The sequence below is a fragment of the Phallusia mammillata genome, chromosome 8 (genome assembly GCF_965637545.1).
Source record: "Phallusia mammillata chromosome 8, kaPhaMamm4.hap1.1, whole genome shotgun sequence".
Taxonomy (NCBI): Eukaryota; Metazoa; Chordata; class Ascidiacea; order Phlebobranchia; family Ascidiidae; genus Phallusia; species Phallusia mammillata.
The window spans coordinates 18909481-18923269 of NC_137259.1; the positions used below are offsets into that span (position 1 = coordinate 18909481).

At 38.1% G+C, this 13789-nt stretch overlaps 4 protein-coding genes across 4 annotated transcripts; all 4 read right to left on the minus strand.

The window, feature by feature from the left end:
• Positions 1-1325: 1325 nt before the first annotated feature.
• On the minus strand, positions 1326-3348 carry LOC145205679 (uncharacterized). Its single transcript, XM_080078413.1, has 5 exons — positions 3232-3348; positions 3041-3175; positions 2634-2778; positions 1623-1729; positions 1326-1562 (listed from the first exon to the last, which is right to left on the minus strand). The coding sequence occupies exons 1-5, from the start codon at positions 3346-3348 to the stop codon at positions 1326-1328; spliced, it is 741 nt and encodes a 246-aa protein (XP_079934539.1).
• Positions 3349-5193: 1845 nt separating this feature from the next.
• On the minus strand, positions 5194-7216 carry LOC145203645 (uncharacterized). Its single transcript, XM_080075906.1, has 5 exons — positions 7100-7216; positions 6909-7043; positions 6502-6646; positions 5491-5597; positions 5194-5430 (listed from the first exon to the last, which is right to left on the minus strand). Exons 1-5 carry the CDS (start codon positions 7214-7216, stop codon positions 5194-5196), a joined length of 741 nt encoding a protein of 246 aa, XP_079932032.1.
• A 2354-nt stretch (positions 7217-9570) lies between these two features.
• Positions 9571-10820, minus strand: LOC145205617 (uncharacterized). Its single transcript, XM_080078351.1, has 5 exons — positions 10480-10820; positions 10317-10424; positions 10122-10266; positions 9875-9984; positions 9571-9807 (listed from the first exon to the last, which is right to left on the minus strand). The coding sequence occupies exons 1-5, from the start codon at positions 10621-10623 to the stop codon at positions 9571-9573; spliced, it is 744 nt and encodes a 247-aa protein (XP_079934477.1). The 5' UTR covers positions 10624-10820.
• An 835-nt stretch (positions 10821-11655) lies between these two features.
• LOC145204995 (uncharacterized) lies at positions 11656-12972 on the minus strand. Its single transcript, XM_080077617.1, has 5 exons — positions 12781-12972; positions 12585-12719; positions 12235-12379; positions 12023-12129; positions 11656-11953 (listed from the first exon to the last, which is right to left on the minus strand). The coding sequence occupies exons 1-5, from the start codon at positions 12895-12897 to the stop codon at positions 11717-11719; spliced, it is 741 nt and encodes a 246-aa protein (XP_079933743.1). The 5' UTR covers positions 12898-12972; the 3' UTR covers positions 11656-11716.
• Positions 12973-13789: the final 817 nt, after the last annotated feature.

Consider the following 13789-nt stretch of genomic DNA (forward strand, 5'->3'; position numbering starts at 1 on the left):
TAATTGATGTACGGGTGGTAACGTTGCGCCTGTTTGATACAGAGAAAATTGTGGCAACAATCAAATGCTTCGACCAATCAAATTTATCGCCTGTATTCAATTTCTGTTTGGAACCGCATCGTACAATTTGCCTTTCTGTAATTTTTCATTTATTACCACAAGGTTTTAACCGATGGGGAACCGTGTATATCAAAACTTATTCCACCAACCTATCCGAATAACAGCGTAGCTGCATCTTTCCACAAATTGTAGCCTTACCTTTCTCGCGCTACATAACGTCCCAACGTTGCACAGCTATTTCCAGCTTGGTGAATATTTTAGCGCCGTTTTGATGCTGCGAATTGTATCGCCACCTGAAATCAATTCAATGCAACTCAACCAGGGTCGGTGAACCGCACAACGAAATTCGACAACGCCTGCGTAATAACGCTTGATTGACAAACCATATCCAAACCAAACTTGAGGTTGGCATCAGTGTGAATTTGCGGTGTTACTTGGAGAAATAAGTTCTGTTGCTTAAAGAGTTTTTTTTTCTTATCGGGTATATTTCTTCTTTCTGATTTGTTAAAATCCGACACATTGCGTAACACTGTTTCTTAATTTATAAACTTTGGCAATCTCTGGAAACAAAATCACAAACTCGTTTCACTCAAACTGCCTAAAGCGAGTGGATGTTCAATATCATATAGAGTTGTATCCCAGGAAATCCCGGGTTTGGACAGAAACTTTCCCACTTTTATCCTAAAACTCCAACCCAATGTCAACTCAACACGTTGAAGCAGTATACATGACGTCAGTTTACAACGTTTTATTCATCCCACAATCTATGTGTGACGGTTAGTCAGGAAAACTTGCATTTATTGTGGATGTTCACAGTTTTACAGGATAAAACTGATGTTCTTACAACGACTTGTATTGGGGATTAACCATATTTTTGCATGTTAACTTTGACCAACTTTTTAAAGTAATCTATAAAATTACTTTATCTTCGATTTTTTTCATAAATATTTTTTTTATAATTTTTTAGTTATTCAGATGCCTTTCAGATGTCGACGATTTTCCAATAAAATGGGTCGTGGGTTCGACTCCCGCGAATGGAAGTTGACCGTGCTTGGATATTTGTCGATTTCGAGCAACATCACGATCTCAGATGTCGCATGAGCCGAACCAGAAAGTAATCTTGCCATTCAAGCACACGTGTTGAAGTTTTATTCGTCGAAACGTTGCGTGACGAAGCAACTCTGTAGCACGAATCAGCAAATACATAAGCATTATACGCCATTACATTCTCATTATTTGGTCGAATGGTGACATTTAACACAGAGTTAAAGAAAATAAGAAACACACGCTGCTATAAGACAGATTAGAAATGACACAATTACAAAAGCTTCACGTTTCATTTTCTGATAAGTTGGGTCGTTTTTCACCCGGTCATCGTATATTGTTGCTCCTTGATTTTTGTGTGGAAACGGACGATCTGGGATTGGAAGGTTTAAGAAGTTGCACAATGGTTCCCATCCTTCCTTTACGCTGTACACAAGCAACCTGTCCTTGGGAGCATTCTGGAAACAAACAAAAAATCGAACAACAAAGCATCCAGCAACAATATTTCAGTAACTCACCATGAGAACAGCTGCATGATGTTGTCTGTATCTCACTGTCCGCAAGATGGCACTGTCGGGCCACTTTGTAAAAGGGAAAAGAGGTCGAGGCCCTTCTATAATCCCAACTGCAATGGAACAATAAAATAGGAAAGGAATTGTCTAGTTTGTTTAATCAGAAGTATATATATATATTAATTTACGTTTTAAGATATTTGTTTCATGGCAGATGGTGGGAAAATGTAACATAGATCGCAATAACTTTTTCAACCTAGCTGGCTTACCGTCCAACAAAACATATTTAAACAAATCTGTAATCAAACTAATGTTGTGATATTTTTACTCAAACCTAGTAAGAAATTTCACTCAGACTAGAACAGTGGTTCTCAACCTTTTTGCCTTTGCGGACCCCTTTTGGTACTGTGAAGCTTGTCGCGGACCCTTTGAAGGTTTTGGTAATTTTGTCTTTTTTTTATTAACAAGCAACCCGAAAAAGGTGCAGAATATACCAACCACGTTTGGTCCAGGACCAAAATTTCAATTATTTTGACTGGGCTGCGACATCCGAACTCAATAATAAAGAGCATTGTGATGTGACGTTGTTTGCCACTGAAAATTTACCTCTGTTGCATCACAATGGGTTAAAATGTCACAATGCATTTTGGTTTGTCGCCTAGGAAGAACGATTTTAAACAAGTTTCATGCTATTTTAAAACGGTGAGACATATTTTTTTTAAATAGAGCTTTATCAATATCGTTGTCTGCAAAATTAGGAAGTTGTCGCGGACCCCCTGAAAACGCTTCGGACCCCCGGTTGAGAACCACTGGATGAGAACAATGGTGGGAAACTTTTTTATTCATGATGGTTCGAAGGGGCCGCATTGAGTGTGTTTTTCATGTTATTTCTTGGTTTAGGTTTCTTAAACTGTTCAAAGTAAGTTAACATAAAAGGTACAACAAAGGCCACATAAGTCCACGAGTGTTTGACTTGAAGGCCACATGTGTTGTTGTTGTTGTTGTTCTGATACTTACGAAATGTTTGAAGGAATTTGAAAAACCTCCATCCAGTTGGTGAAAACATGAGAAGGAAATTACTAGATGTGTTGTTTGCCATCGCAGTGTGCTGGTTCATTGCGCTACAAACCAGGCTTTTCTCATCCCGGTTGGTGTAAACTATCTGCAAATGATGAACAGTGAACAACACAATGAGAAAATTGTACCAAGAAGTCAATTCACTTCAACTTAACAACTTAATTCATAGCGTCACAATGGCACTGCACAATTGTCAAGGAAAAAGCTACGCAACGTTGAAAAGTCATGGAGCGCAAACAGTGCATGTCACAATCGGTGGATCATGACTACATGCGCTGCAGCCAGACCGTACTTGAAAGAAAAGTAGCCTCTACTCAATTTAAATAAATTTGTTTTGAAGGTTGTACCTTGGCCTCTGGAAAAGCTTCAGCCAGTTGCTCCCAAAAATTGTAGGTTGGGTAATCAGTGACGGCATCGACATCTTTGTAAGACTCACGAATATCATCCAACGTCGCCTTCCCATCAATGTAATCATACCAAACCTGCGTGGAAAATAACTCACTTTTTCAGCACGGCTTAAAACAAAAAAACTAAATACCTGACGATGATAAAGAAAGTTTTCCATGCTGTCGTGCACTGTAAGTCCCAATATTCGTAAAGCTTCTGCCATTGTTTTAGTTCCAGTCTTTGCTACTCCTGCCATTATTACCTTCATCATGTACCAAGAAAGTCAAATCCTATTTTTTTAAAAACTGAACAGTTTTGAATTACACAGAGAAAAAGTAAAGAAGTTGACTATTCCAGACAACTATTCCAACATCTTGAGCTGCAGACAATGAACACTGTTTCGACCTATAACAGCGGTTTCCAACCTGTGGGTCGCCTGACAATTTGCCTGGGTTCGGCTAAAGCAGTGGTTCCCCAATGATTTTAGGCAATGGACTACTAGCTTCATAAAATAAACCCAGTTTTTTTTAATTAATAATACTTATGCTCCCATTAATTCACAAAATTGCGGCTTTCTGAATGGTTAAAATCCCAATCTTCTACAAAATTACTTCGAAATAAGTGGACAGTCAATCTTTTTTCTTCGCTAACTTGATAATTAAGCTCTAAACTTTAGCCATTTTCAGCCACATTATCAAACCGAGCATTGCAACAACAAATTTACATTCGTTACGTTTATTCAGTCACATTTGGTGATTTTTTTCAACCACAAACCATGAGCTTGGCTGTGTTTATGTTAATTGATGTACGGGTGGTAACGTTGCGCCTGTTTGATACAGAGAAAATTGTGGCAACAATCAAATGCTTCGACCAATCAAATTTATCGCCTGTATTCAATTTCTGTTTGGAACCGCATCGTACAATTTGCCTTTCTGTAATTTTTCATTTATTACCACAAGGTTTTAACCGATGGGGAACCGTGTATATCAAAACTTATTCCACCAACCTATCCGAATAACAGCGTAGCTGCATCTTTCCACAAATTGTAGCCTTACCTTTCTCGCGCTACATAACGTCCCAACGTTGCACAGCTATTTCCAGCTTGGTGAATATTTTAGCGCCGTTTTGATGCTGCGAATTGTATCGCCACCTGAAATCAATTCAATGCAACTCAACCAGGGTCGGTGAACCGCACAACGAAATTCGACAACGCCTGCGTAATAACGCTTGATTGACAAACCATATCCAAACCAAACTTGAGGTTGGCATCAGTGTGAATTTGCGGTGTTACTTGGAGAAATAAGTTCTGTTGCTTAAAGAGTTTTTTTTTCTTATCGGGTATATTTCTTCTTTCTGATTTGTTAAAATCCGACACATTGCGTAACACTGTTTCTTAATTTATAAACTTTGGCAATCTCTGGAAACAAAATCACAAACTCGTTTCACTCAAACTGCCTAAAGCGAGTGGATGTTCAATATCATATAGAGTTGTATCCCAGGAAATCCCGGGTTTGGACAGAAACTTTCCCACTTTTATCCTAAAACTCCAACCCAATGTCAACTCAACACGTTGAAGCAGTATACATGACGTCAGTTTACAACGTTTTATTCATCCCACAATCTATGTGTGACGGTTAGTCAGGAAAACTTGCATTTATTGTGGATGTTCACAGTTTTACAGGATAAAACTGATGTTCTTACAACGACTTGTATTGGGGATTAACCATATTTTTGCATGTTAACTTTGACCAACTTTTTAAAGTAATCTATAAAATTACTTTATCTTCGATTTTTTTCATAAATATTTTTTTTATAATTTTTTAGTTATTCAGATGCCTTTCAGATGTCGACGATTTTCCAATAAAATGGGTCGTGGGTTCGGATAGAAGTTGACCGTGCTTGGATATTTGTCGATTTCGAGCAACATCACGATCTCAGATGTCGCATGAGCCGAACCAGAAAGTAATCTTGCCATTCAAGCACACGTGTTGAAGTTTTATTCGTCGAAACGTTGCGTGACGAAGCAACTCTGTAGCACGAATCAGCAAATACATAAGCATTATACGCCATTACATTCTCATTATTTGGTCGAATGGTGACATTTAACACAGAGTTAAAGAAAATAAGAAACACACGCTGCTATAAGACAGATTAGAAATGACACAATTACAAAAGCTTCACGTTTCATTTTCTGATAAGTTGGGTCGTTTTTCACCCGGTCATCGTATATTGTTGCTCCTTGATTTTTGTGTGGAAACGGACGATCTGGGATTGGAAGGTTTAAGAAGTTGCACAATGGTTCCCATCCTTCCTTTACGCTGTACACAAGCAACCTGTCCTTGGGAGCATTCTGGAAACAAACAAAAAATCGAACAACAAAGCATCCAGCAACAATATTTCAGTAACTCACCATGAGAACAGCTGCATGATGTTGTCTGTATCTCACTGTCCGCAAGATGGCACTGTCGGGCCACTTTGTAAAAGGGAAAAGAGGTCGAGGCCCTTCTATAATCCCAACTGCAATGGAACAATAAAATAGGAAAGGAATTGTCTAGTTTGTTTAATCAGAAGTATATATATATATTAATTTACGTTTTAAGATATTTGTTTCATGGCAGATGGTGGGAAAATGTAACATAGATCGCAATAACTTTTTCAACCTAGCTGGCTTACCGTCCAACAAAACATATTTAAACAAATCTGTAATCAAACTAATGTTGTGATATTTTTACTCAAACCTAGTAAGAAATTTCACTCAGACTAGAACAGTGGTTCTCAACCTTTTTGCCTTTGCGGACCCCTTTTGGTACTGTGAAGCTTGTCGCGGACCCTTTGAAGGTTTTGGTAATTTTGTCTTTTTTTTATTAACAAGCAACCCGAAAAAGGTGCAGAATATACCAACCACGTTTGGTCCAGGACCAAAATTTCAATTATTTTGACTGGGCTGCGACATCCGAACTCAATAATAAAGAGCATTGTGATGTGACGTTGTTTGCCACTGAAAATTTACCTCTGTTGCATCACAATGGGTTAAAATGTCACAATGCATTTTGGTTTGTCGCCTAGGAAGAACGATTTTAAACAAGTTTCATGCTATTTTAAAACGGTGAGACATATTTTTTTTAAATAGAGCTTTATCAATATCGTTGTCTGCAAAATTAGGAAGTTGTCGCGGACCCCCTGAAAACGCTTCGGACCCCCGGTTGAGAACCACTGGATGAGAACAATGGTGGGAAACTTTTTTATTCATGATGGTTCGAAGGGGCCGCATTGAGTGTGTTTTTCATGTTATTTCTTGGTTTAGGTTTCTTAAACTGTTCAAAGTAAGTTAACATAAAAGGTACAACAAAGGCCACATAAGTCCACGAGTGTTTGACTTGAAGGCCACATGTGTTGTTGTTGTTGTTGTTCTGATACTTACGAAATGTTTGAAGGAATTTGAAAAACCTCCATCCAGTTGGTGAAAACATGAGAAGGAAATTACTAGATGTGTTGTTTGCCATCGCAGTGTGCTGGTTCATTGCGCTACAAACCAGGCTTTTCTCATCCCGGTTGGTGTAAACTATCTGCAAATGATGAACAGTGAACAACACAATGAGAAAATTGTACCAAGAAGTCAATTCACTTCAACTTAACAACTTAATTCATAGCGTCACAATGGCACTGCACAATTGTCAAGGAAAAAGCTACGCAACGTTGAAAAGTCATGGAGCGCAAACAGTGCATGTCACAATCGGTGGATCATGACTACATGCGCTGCAGCCAGACCGTACTTGAAAGAAAAGTAGCCTCTACTCAATTTAAATAAATTTGTTTTGAAGGTTGTACCTTGGCCTCTGGAAAAGCTTCAGCCAGTTGCTCCCAAAAATTGTAGGTTGGGTAATCAGTGACGGCATCGACATCTTTGTAAGACTCACGAATATCATCCAACGTCGCCTTCCCATCAATGTAATCATACCAAACCTGCGTGGAAAATAACTCACTTTTTCAGCACGGCTTAAAACAAAAAAACTAAATACCTGACGATGATAAAGAAAGTTTTCCATGCTGTCGTGCACTGTAAGTCCCAATATTCGTAAAGCTTCTGCCATTGTTTTAGTTCCAGTCTTTGCTACTCCTGCCATTATTACCTTCATCATGTACCAAGAAAGTCAAATCCTATTTTTTTAAAAACTGAACAGTTTTGAATTACACAGAGAAAAAGTAAAGAAGTTGACTATTCCAGACAACTATTCCAACATCTTGAGCTGCAGACAATGAACACTGTTTCGACCTATAACAGCGGTTTCCAACCTGTGGGTCGCCTGACAATTTGCCTGGGTTCGGCTAAAGCAGTGGTTCCCCAATGATTTTAGGCAATGGACTACTAGCTTCATAAAATAAACCCAGTTTTTTTTAATTAATAATACTTATGCTCCCATTAATTCACAAAATTGCGGCTTTCTGAATGGTTAAAATCCCAATCTTCTACAAAATTACTTCGAAATAAGTGGACAGTCAATCTTTTTTCTTCGCTAACTTGATAATTAAGCTCTAAACTTTAGCCATTTTCAGCCACATTATCAAACCGAGCATTGCAACAACAAATTTACATTCGTTACGTTTATTCAGTCACATTTGGTGATTTTTTTCAACCACAAACCATGAGCTTGGCTGTGTTTATGTTAATTGATGTACGGGTGGTAACGTTGCGCCTGTTTGATACAGAGAAAATTGTGGCAACAATCAAATGCTTCGACCAATCAAATTTATCGCCTGTATTCAATTTCTGTTTGGAACCGCATCGTACAATTTGCCTTTCTGTAATTTTTCATTTATTACCGCAAGGTTTTAACCGATGGGGAACCGTGTATATCAAAACTTATTCCACCAACCTATCCGAATAACAGCGTAGCTGCATCTTTCCACAAATTGTAGCCTTACCTTTCTCGCGCTACATAACGTCCCAACGTTGCACAGCTATTTCCAGCTTGGTGAATAGTTTAGCGCCGTTTTGATGCTACGAATTGTATCGCCACCTGAAATCAATTCAACGCAACTCAACCAGGGTCGGTGAACCGCACAACAGATTCGACAACGCCTGTGTAATAACGCTTGATTGACAAACCATGTCGCAACCAAACTTGAGGTTGGCATCAGTGTGAAAGCGGTGTTACTTGGAGAACTAAAATGTGTCGTCTAAAGAGTTTTTTTTCTTGTCAAGTTTATTGCTTCTTTCTGATTTGTTAAAATCCGCAAGATTGCGCAACACTGCTTTTTATTCATAAACTTTGGTAATCTCTGGAAACAAAGTTTCATTACAAACTTGTTTCACTCAATCTGCCTAAAGCGAGTGGATGGCCGCGATCATATAATGTTGGAATTCCAGGAAATCCCGGGTTTGGACAGAAACTTTTCCAGTTTAGTCCTAAATAACAAACCTGCGTGGGAAATAACTAACTTTCTTATCAAGGTTCAAAATGCCACAAACAACCGAAACACCTGACGATGATGTCTAAAATGTTCCATGGTGTCGTGCACTGTAAGTCCCAATATTCGTAAAGCTTTTGCCATTATTTTTGTTCCAGTTTTTCCTGCTCCAGCCATTATTACCCTCATCTTTAAATGACGGTTAACTGAGGTCCTTTAATATTGATTTTTTGAAAAGTCCTAAAAGTCGTCAACTTAAGTTGCGCCCGGTGAATAGCCAAAATAATCCTGAAAGTTATTTATGAAGCACTGAGTTGATAGGTAATGATTGGAAATTCTTTTTAAACAACGCCACTAGGCCACGTTAAAACTAATCCAAAACTTCCAAAGTATTAAAATATATGCAACCATGAATTACCACATCTGTTTCAAGGTGGAACTGCAGAATAACTTGTCTCTCGTGCTTTTTAAAGATCCTGTTGTGTTATGAAAACGTCAGTCAAAAACTGTTCACACTTCACCCGAATCACTCACGCATTTTCACCCATACATCGATTTGCGATGGAAATTGCCGCAACTTGCAGCCACAACGCTTGACTAATGAGGCAGAACTCAGCAAAATATTGAATTGCAATCGACCAACCTGACATGAGGTTGTTTTGGGTCGGTAAGGCCTGCTCTGAAACACGGCGTTCAGTTCTGTTATAGCACTTAAGAAACTAATCAGCCTTTCAACCCACAGTTAAAGCTAAACAACAAAATGCTGCAACGAATGGCAAATCATGCCGAACCAACCAAGCAAACCCAAAACAAATACACAAGGTTTGCATCAGTGCGGTTTTGCGGTCAAAGGTAGGGAGATTATGTTTCGTAGCTGAAATAGTTTGTCTCCATTATTCAGTTTACTACTTTCACACAAATTGTATGAAAATGCAGCTTTCTGATTTGTTGAAATCCTCAATTTATAAACATCGTTAATCTCGAGGCCTGGCGGAGCAACTCTGTAGCATGCCTTAACAAATACATCAGCATTATACATTATTGCATTTTCACACTTTGACTCTTGTCATTTAACACATTGCTAAAGAAAATAAGAAACGCATGCTGCCATAAGACAAAATAACAATGACACAATTACAAAAGCTTCACGTTTCATCTTCTGAAATGTTGGGTCATTTTTAAGCCACTTGTCATATATTGTTGCTCCGTGATTTTTGTGTGGAAACGGTTGGTTTGGAATTGGAAGGTTTAAGAAGTTACACAATGGTTCCCATCCTTCCTTCACGCTGCACACAAGCAACCTGTCTTTGGGAGCGTTCTGGTATAAATATTAATGCAAATGAAGTTTGCAAAGTACTTATTTAGTAACAATATTTACAACTCACCATGAGAACAGCTGCGTTATGTTCTCTGTATCGTATTGTCCACACATTTGCCCTAAAGTACCAGTTCGCAAATGGGAAAGAAGCCACGTGTTCTCCAAAGATGATTGTGACTAAATAAAATGAATAACGCCAGTTAGTTTTGCTTTAAACAGTGGTGTATTAAAATCGTTTTTAACAGTTTTACAAGATGTTGCTCTTACTGGTTTTGTTGAGAAAGAAAGATCCCTTTTGACACTTTGAATCTTACTAAAATGGTAAAGGAATTTGAAAAATTTCCTTCCAGTTGGTGTAAACATGTACAGAAAATTGTTTGTTTTGTTGCGGGACATTTCAATGTGCTGGTTCATTACGCTGCGAATGAAGCCCTTCTCATCCCGTTGTGTTAGAACTATCTGAAAACAACACACAATAGTAAACAAGCCTAATCAAATGACAGATGTACCTTTGCCTCTGGAAAAGCTTCGGCCAGTTGCTCCCAAAAGTAAAAGGTTGGAACATCAGTGACGGCATCGACATCTTTGTAAGACTCACGAATATCACCCAACGTCGCCTTCCCATCAATGTAATCATAACAAACCTGCGTGGGAAATAACTAACTTTCTTACCGATGTTAATCGAAATAACCGAAATACCTGTCGATGGTGTCTAAAGTTTTCCATGGTGTCGTGCACTGTAAGTCCTAATATTCGTAAAGCTTCTGCCATTGATTTGGTTCCAGTTTTCGACACTCCAGCCATGATTACCTTCATAATTACGCAATCGTCAAGTTTGGTCGTAGAAATATTGGTTTTGAAAACTTCACGTTGTATTGTAAACTATCCTGAGGATGGTAAAATCCGACTGTTGTCTGCATCATTTAAATGTCCAAGAAACAATTCAACAATAGCATCCAAGAGCGCTACTTGACTAAACACGTTTCAAGTTTTAAGTTATATTTAAGACACTGATTTGTGCACGCAAACCTTTGTTAAGTGGAACTGCAGAATAATATTTGCCTCTCTGTAAATTTTTACTTATTACAGCAAGGTTAACTGTTGGAAGACAACTTTCATCCTTAACGTACTTCACTCAACCAATAGTTAAAACTAAAGAGCAAATTGCTGCAACGAATGAGTAGTATCGCTTAACCAACCAAGCAAACCCAAAACAAATACGCAATGTTGGCATCACTGCAGTATTGCGGTCAAAGTTGGGGAGAGTATGTTATGTTGCTATAATAGTTTGTCTCAATTATTCAGTTTAATACTCAGTCCGGCTCGCTGATTGTATTTGAGTTTAACACTTCCACATAAATTTTCCTCGTTGTTATTAAAATGCTGCTTTCTGATTGGTTAAAATCCACAGCACTCGTGACATTGCTTCTCAATTTATAAGATTCGTTAATACCTACAGACCTAGTTTCACTTTAAACTTGTTTGACTCAAACTGTTCAACCAAAGTGGATAGTCACGTGATGACATGATGACGAAACACCGATGACGTCAGTTTCGTCACGCTTGAACTGATCCTGATCTCGACTGTCTGTAGGTTACCTCTTATTTTCATGAACCTTGCCCCACTTTTTTTGTCGTGGTCTTTTTTTTCTAATATGTTTTTTACACTTTGCGGAAGCCTTCGAGTTGTCGAAGATTTTCCAAGTTGATTGGGTGGTGGGTTCGAATCCCGTGGATGGAAGTTGGCCGTGCTTGGATATTTGTCGAGTTCGAGCAACATCACGATCTCAGATGTCGCATGAACCAGCAGTAAGTAATCTTGCAAATAACTCAGCAAATACATAGGCATTATACACCATTGCATTCTCATTATTTTGCCTTTTGCCTAATGTTGACATGTAACATAAAGTTATATAAAACAAAAAACGCACGCTGCCACAAGACAGATTAACAATGATACAATTATGAAGGCTTCGCGTTTCATTTTCTGATATGTTGGGTCGATTTTAAGCCGGTCGTCGTATATTGTTGCTCCGTGATTTTTATGTGGAAACGGTTGGTTTGGGATTGAAAGGTTTAAGAAGTTGCACAATGGTTCCCATCCTTCCTTTACGCTGTAGGCAAGCAACCTGTCCTTGGGAGCGTTCTGAAAACAAATTGATTCACAAAGTAATCGACTCATCAAGTTTAAAGCATTAAAATTTAAACAACTCACCATGAGAACATTTGAATTATGTTCTCTGTATTTTATTGCCCACATGAGCTTACTGAAGGGCCAGTTTGTAAATGGAAAAAGAGGTGGAGGGCCTTCAAACATCGCCACTACAAGAGTGAAACAAAATTTAACCGTTAAACAGGATATTGAAAAGTTTGGACATTGAAAAGCATCCGTCAAACCAGTACATTTGATTTTGTTTCGAAACTTACTAAAAATACGATAGAATTGGAACAATTTCCATCCAGTTGGGGAAAAAGTGAAAAGAAAATTTTGTTTCGTGTTGTTAGCCATCGCAATATGTTGGTTTTCTAGACTTCGAAGATAACTCTTCTCTTCTCGTTGTGTCAGAATTATCTAAAAACGAAACACAGTGATAAAATATAAACATAATTGAACTAAAAATGTTTTCACTGATATCCGAAGCATTATTTCGAAAATATTGTATTCTTTTCATACGGCCCAATGTTAACGTAACGCTTTATGAGGCGTGACTATGTTGACTCAGGCAGGCACACATGGGTCCTATACATGTTCATACATGTTCAGATAGTAATGGTACCTTGGCCTCTGGAAAAGCTTCGGCCAGTTGCTCCCAAAGGTGGTAAGTCGGATAACCAATGATGGCATCGACATCTTTGTAAGATTCACGAATATCATCCAACGTCGCCTTCCCATCAATGTAATCATAACAAACCTGCGTGGCAAATAAACAACTTTTTCACCGAGGTTTAAAATGCCACCAATAACCGAAATACCTGTTGATGATAGAGAAAGTTTTCCATGGTGTCGTGCACTGTAAGTCCCAATATTCGTAAAGCTTCTGTCATTGATTTTGTTCCAGTCTTTGATAATCCTGCCATTATAACCTTCATCTTTAACGATTGGTAACTTTAAATCCTACCTTTACAGGAGCTTAATATATTTTTTCTGGAAACAAATAAATTGCACTCCAACATTTGAATTAACATTTCTTAAACAACGGAAATGATTCAAAATCGGCTCCAAACGCGCAACTGAGATTTCAATTTAACTAAGACTCGCCAAGTCTGCAAATAACTGCTCAACACACAGACTACTACACGAGCCTCATTGGAAAACTAACGTAAAAACATTACCGCAACAATACATCAAAAAATGCCAGAAACTGTCGCTTCTGTATTTTCGTTTCAACAGGAAATCAGCAAGCTTCTGCATTGTGATGTGTTTCAGTTTATACAATTGCATCACTCATTTTTTTAGAACTACTTAACAACCAGTGAATAAGGGTTGGAAAATGAGTTTCACGTCTTGACAGTTCAATAAACCTAATTTCACGTTAAAACGATCAGAATATATCAACCCTAAATCGACATTTTTGCTTCAAATCTTGCAACTGACACTGCTTTCAAATATACTAGAACTCATAGATTGTTAAAAATAACTCGCCCTATGCGTTTGAGTGCACAACACAGAGACTAGTATAAAAACCTCTTTGGAAATCAACCGAAAAACAGTAATGCAATCACAAATTACGTCAAAAAATGCCGGACATCGGTAAAACGTCTGTAATTAGTTTTCTTTACAACACGAAATCAGCAAGCTTCTTTGTTGTTTGTGTTTCAGTTTTTTCAATTGTATCCCTCAATTTTTTGAGACTTGTTTTCATTGCGGTATATGCATTAGTTTCAGTATGTACAGCAGCACCTATTATAATCGATGCTATGAGACTATTTCGATAACTTCCCACTGTGTTCGTATTGAATGTTACATCGAGGAATAAAGGCA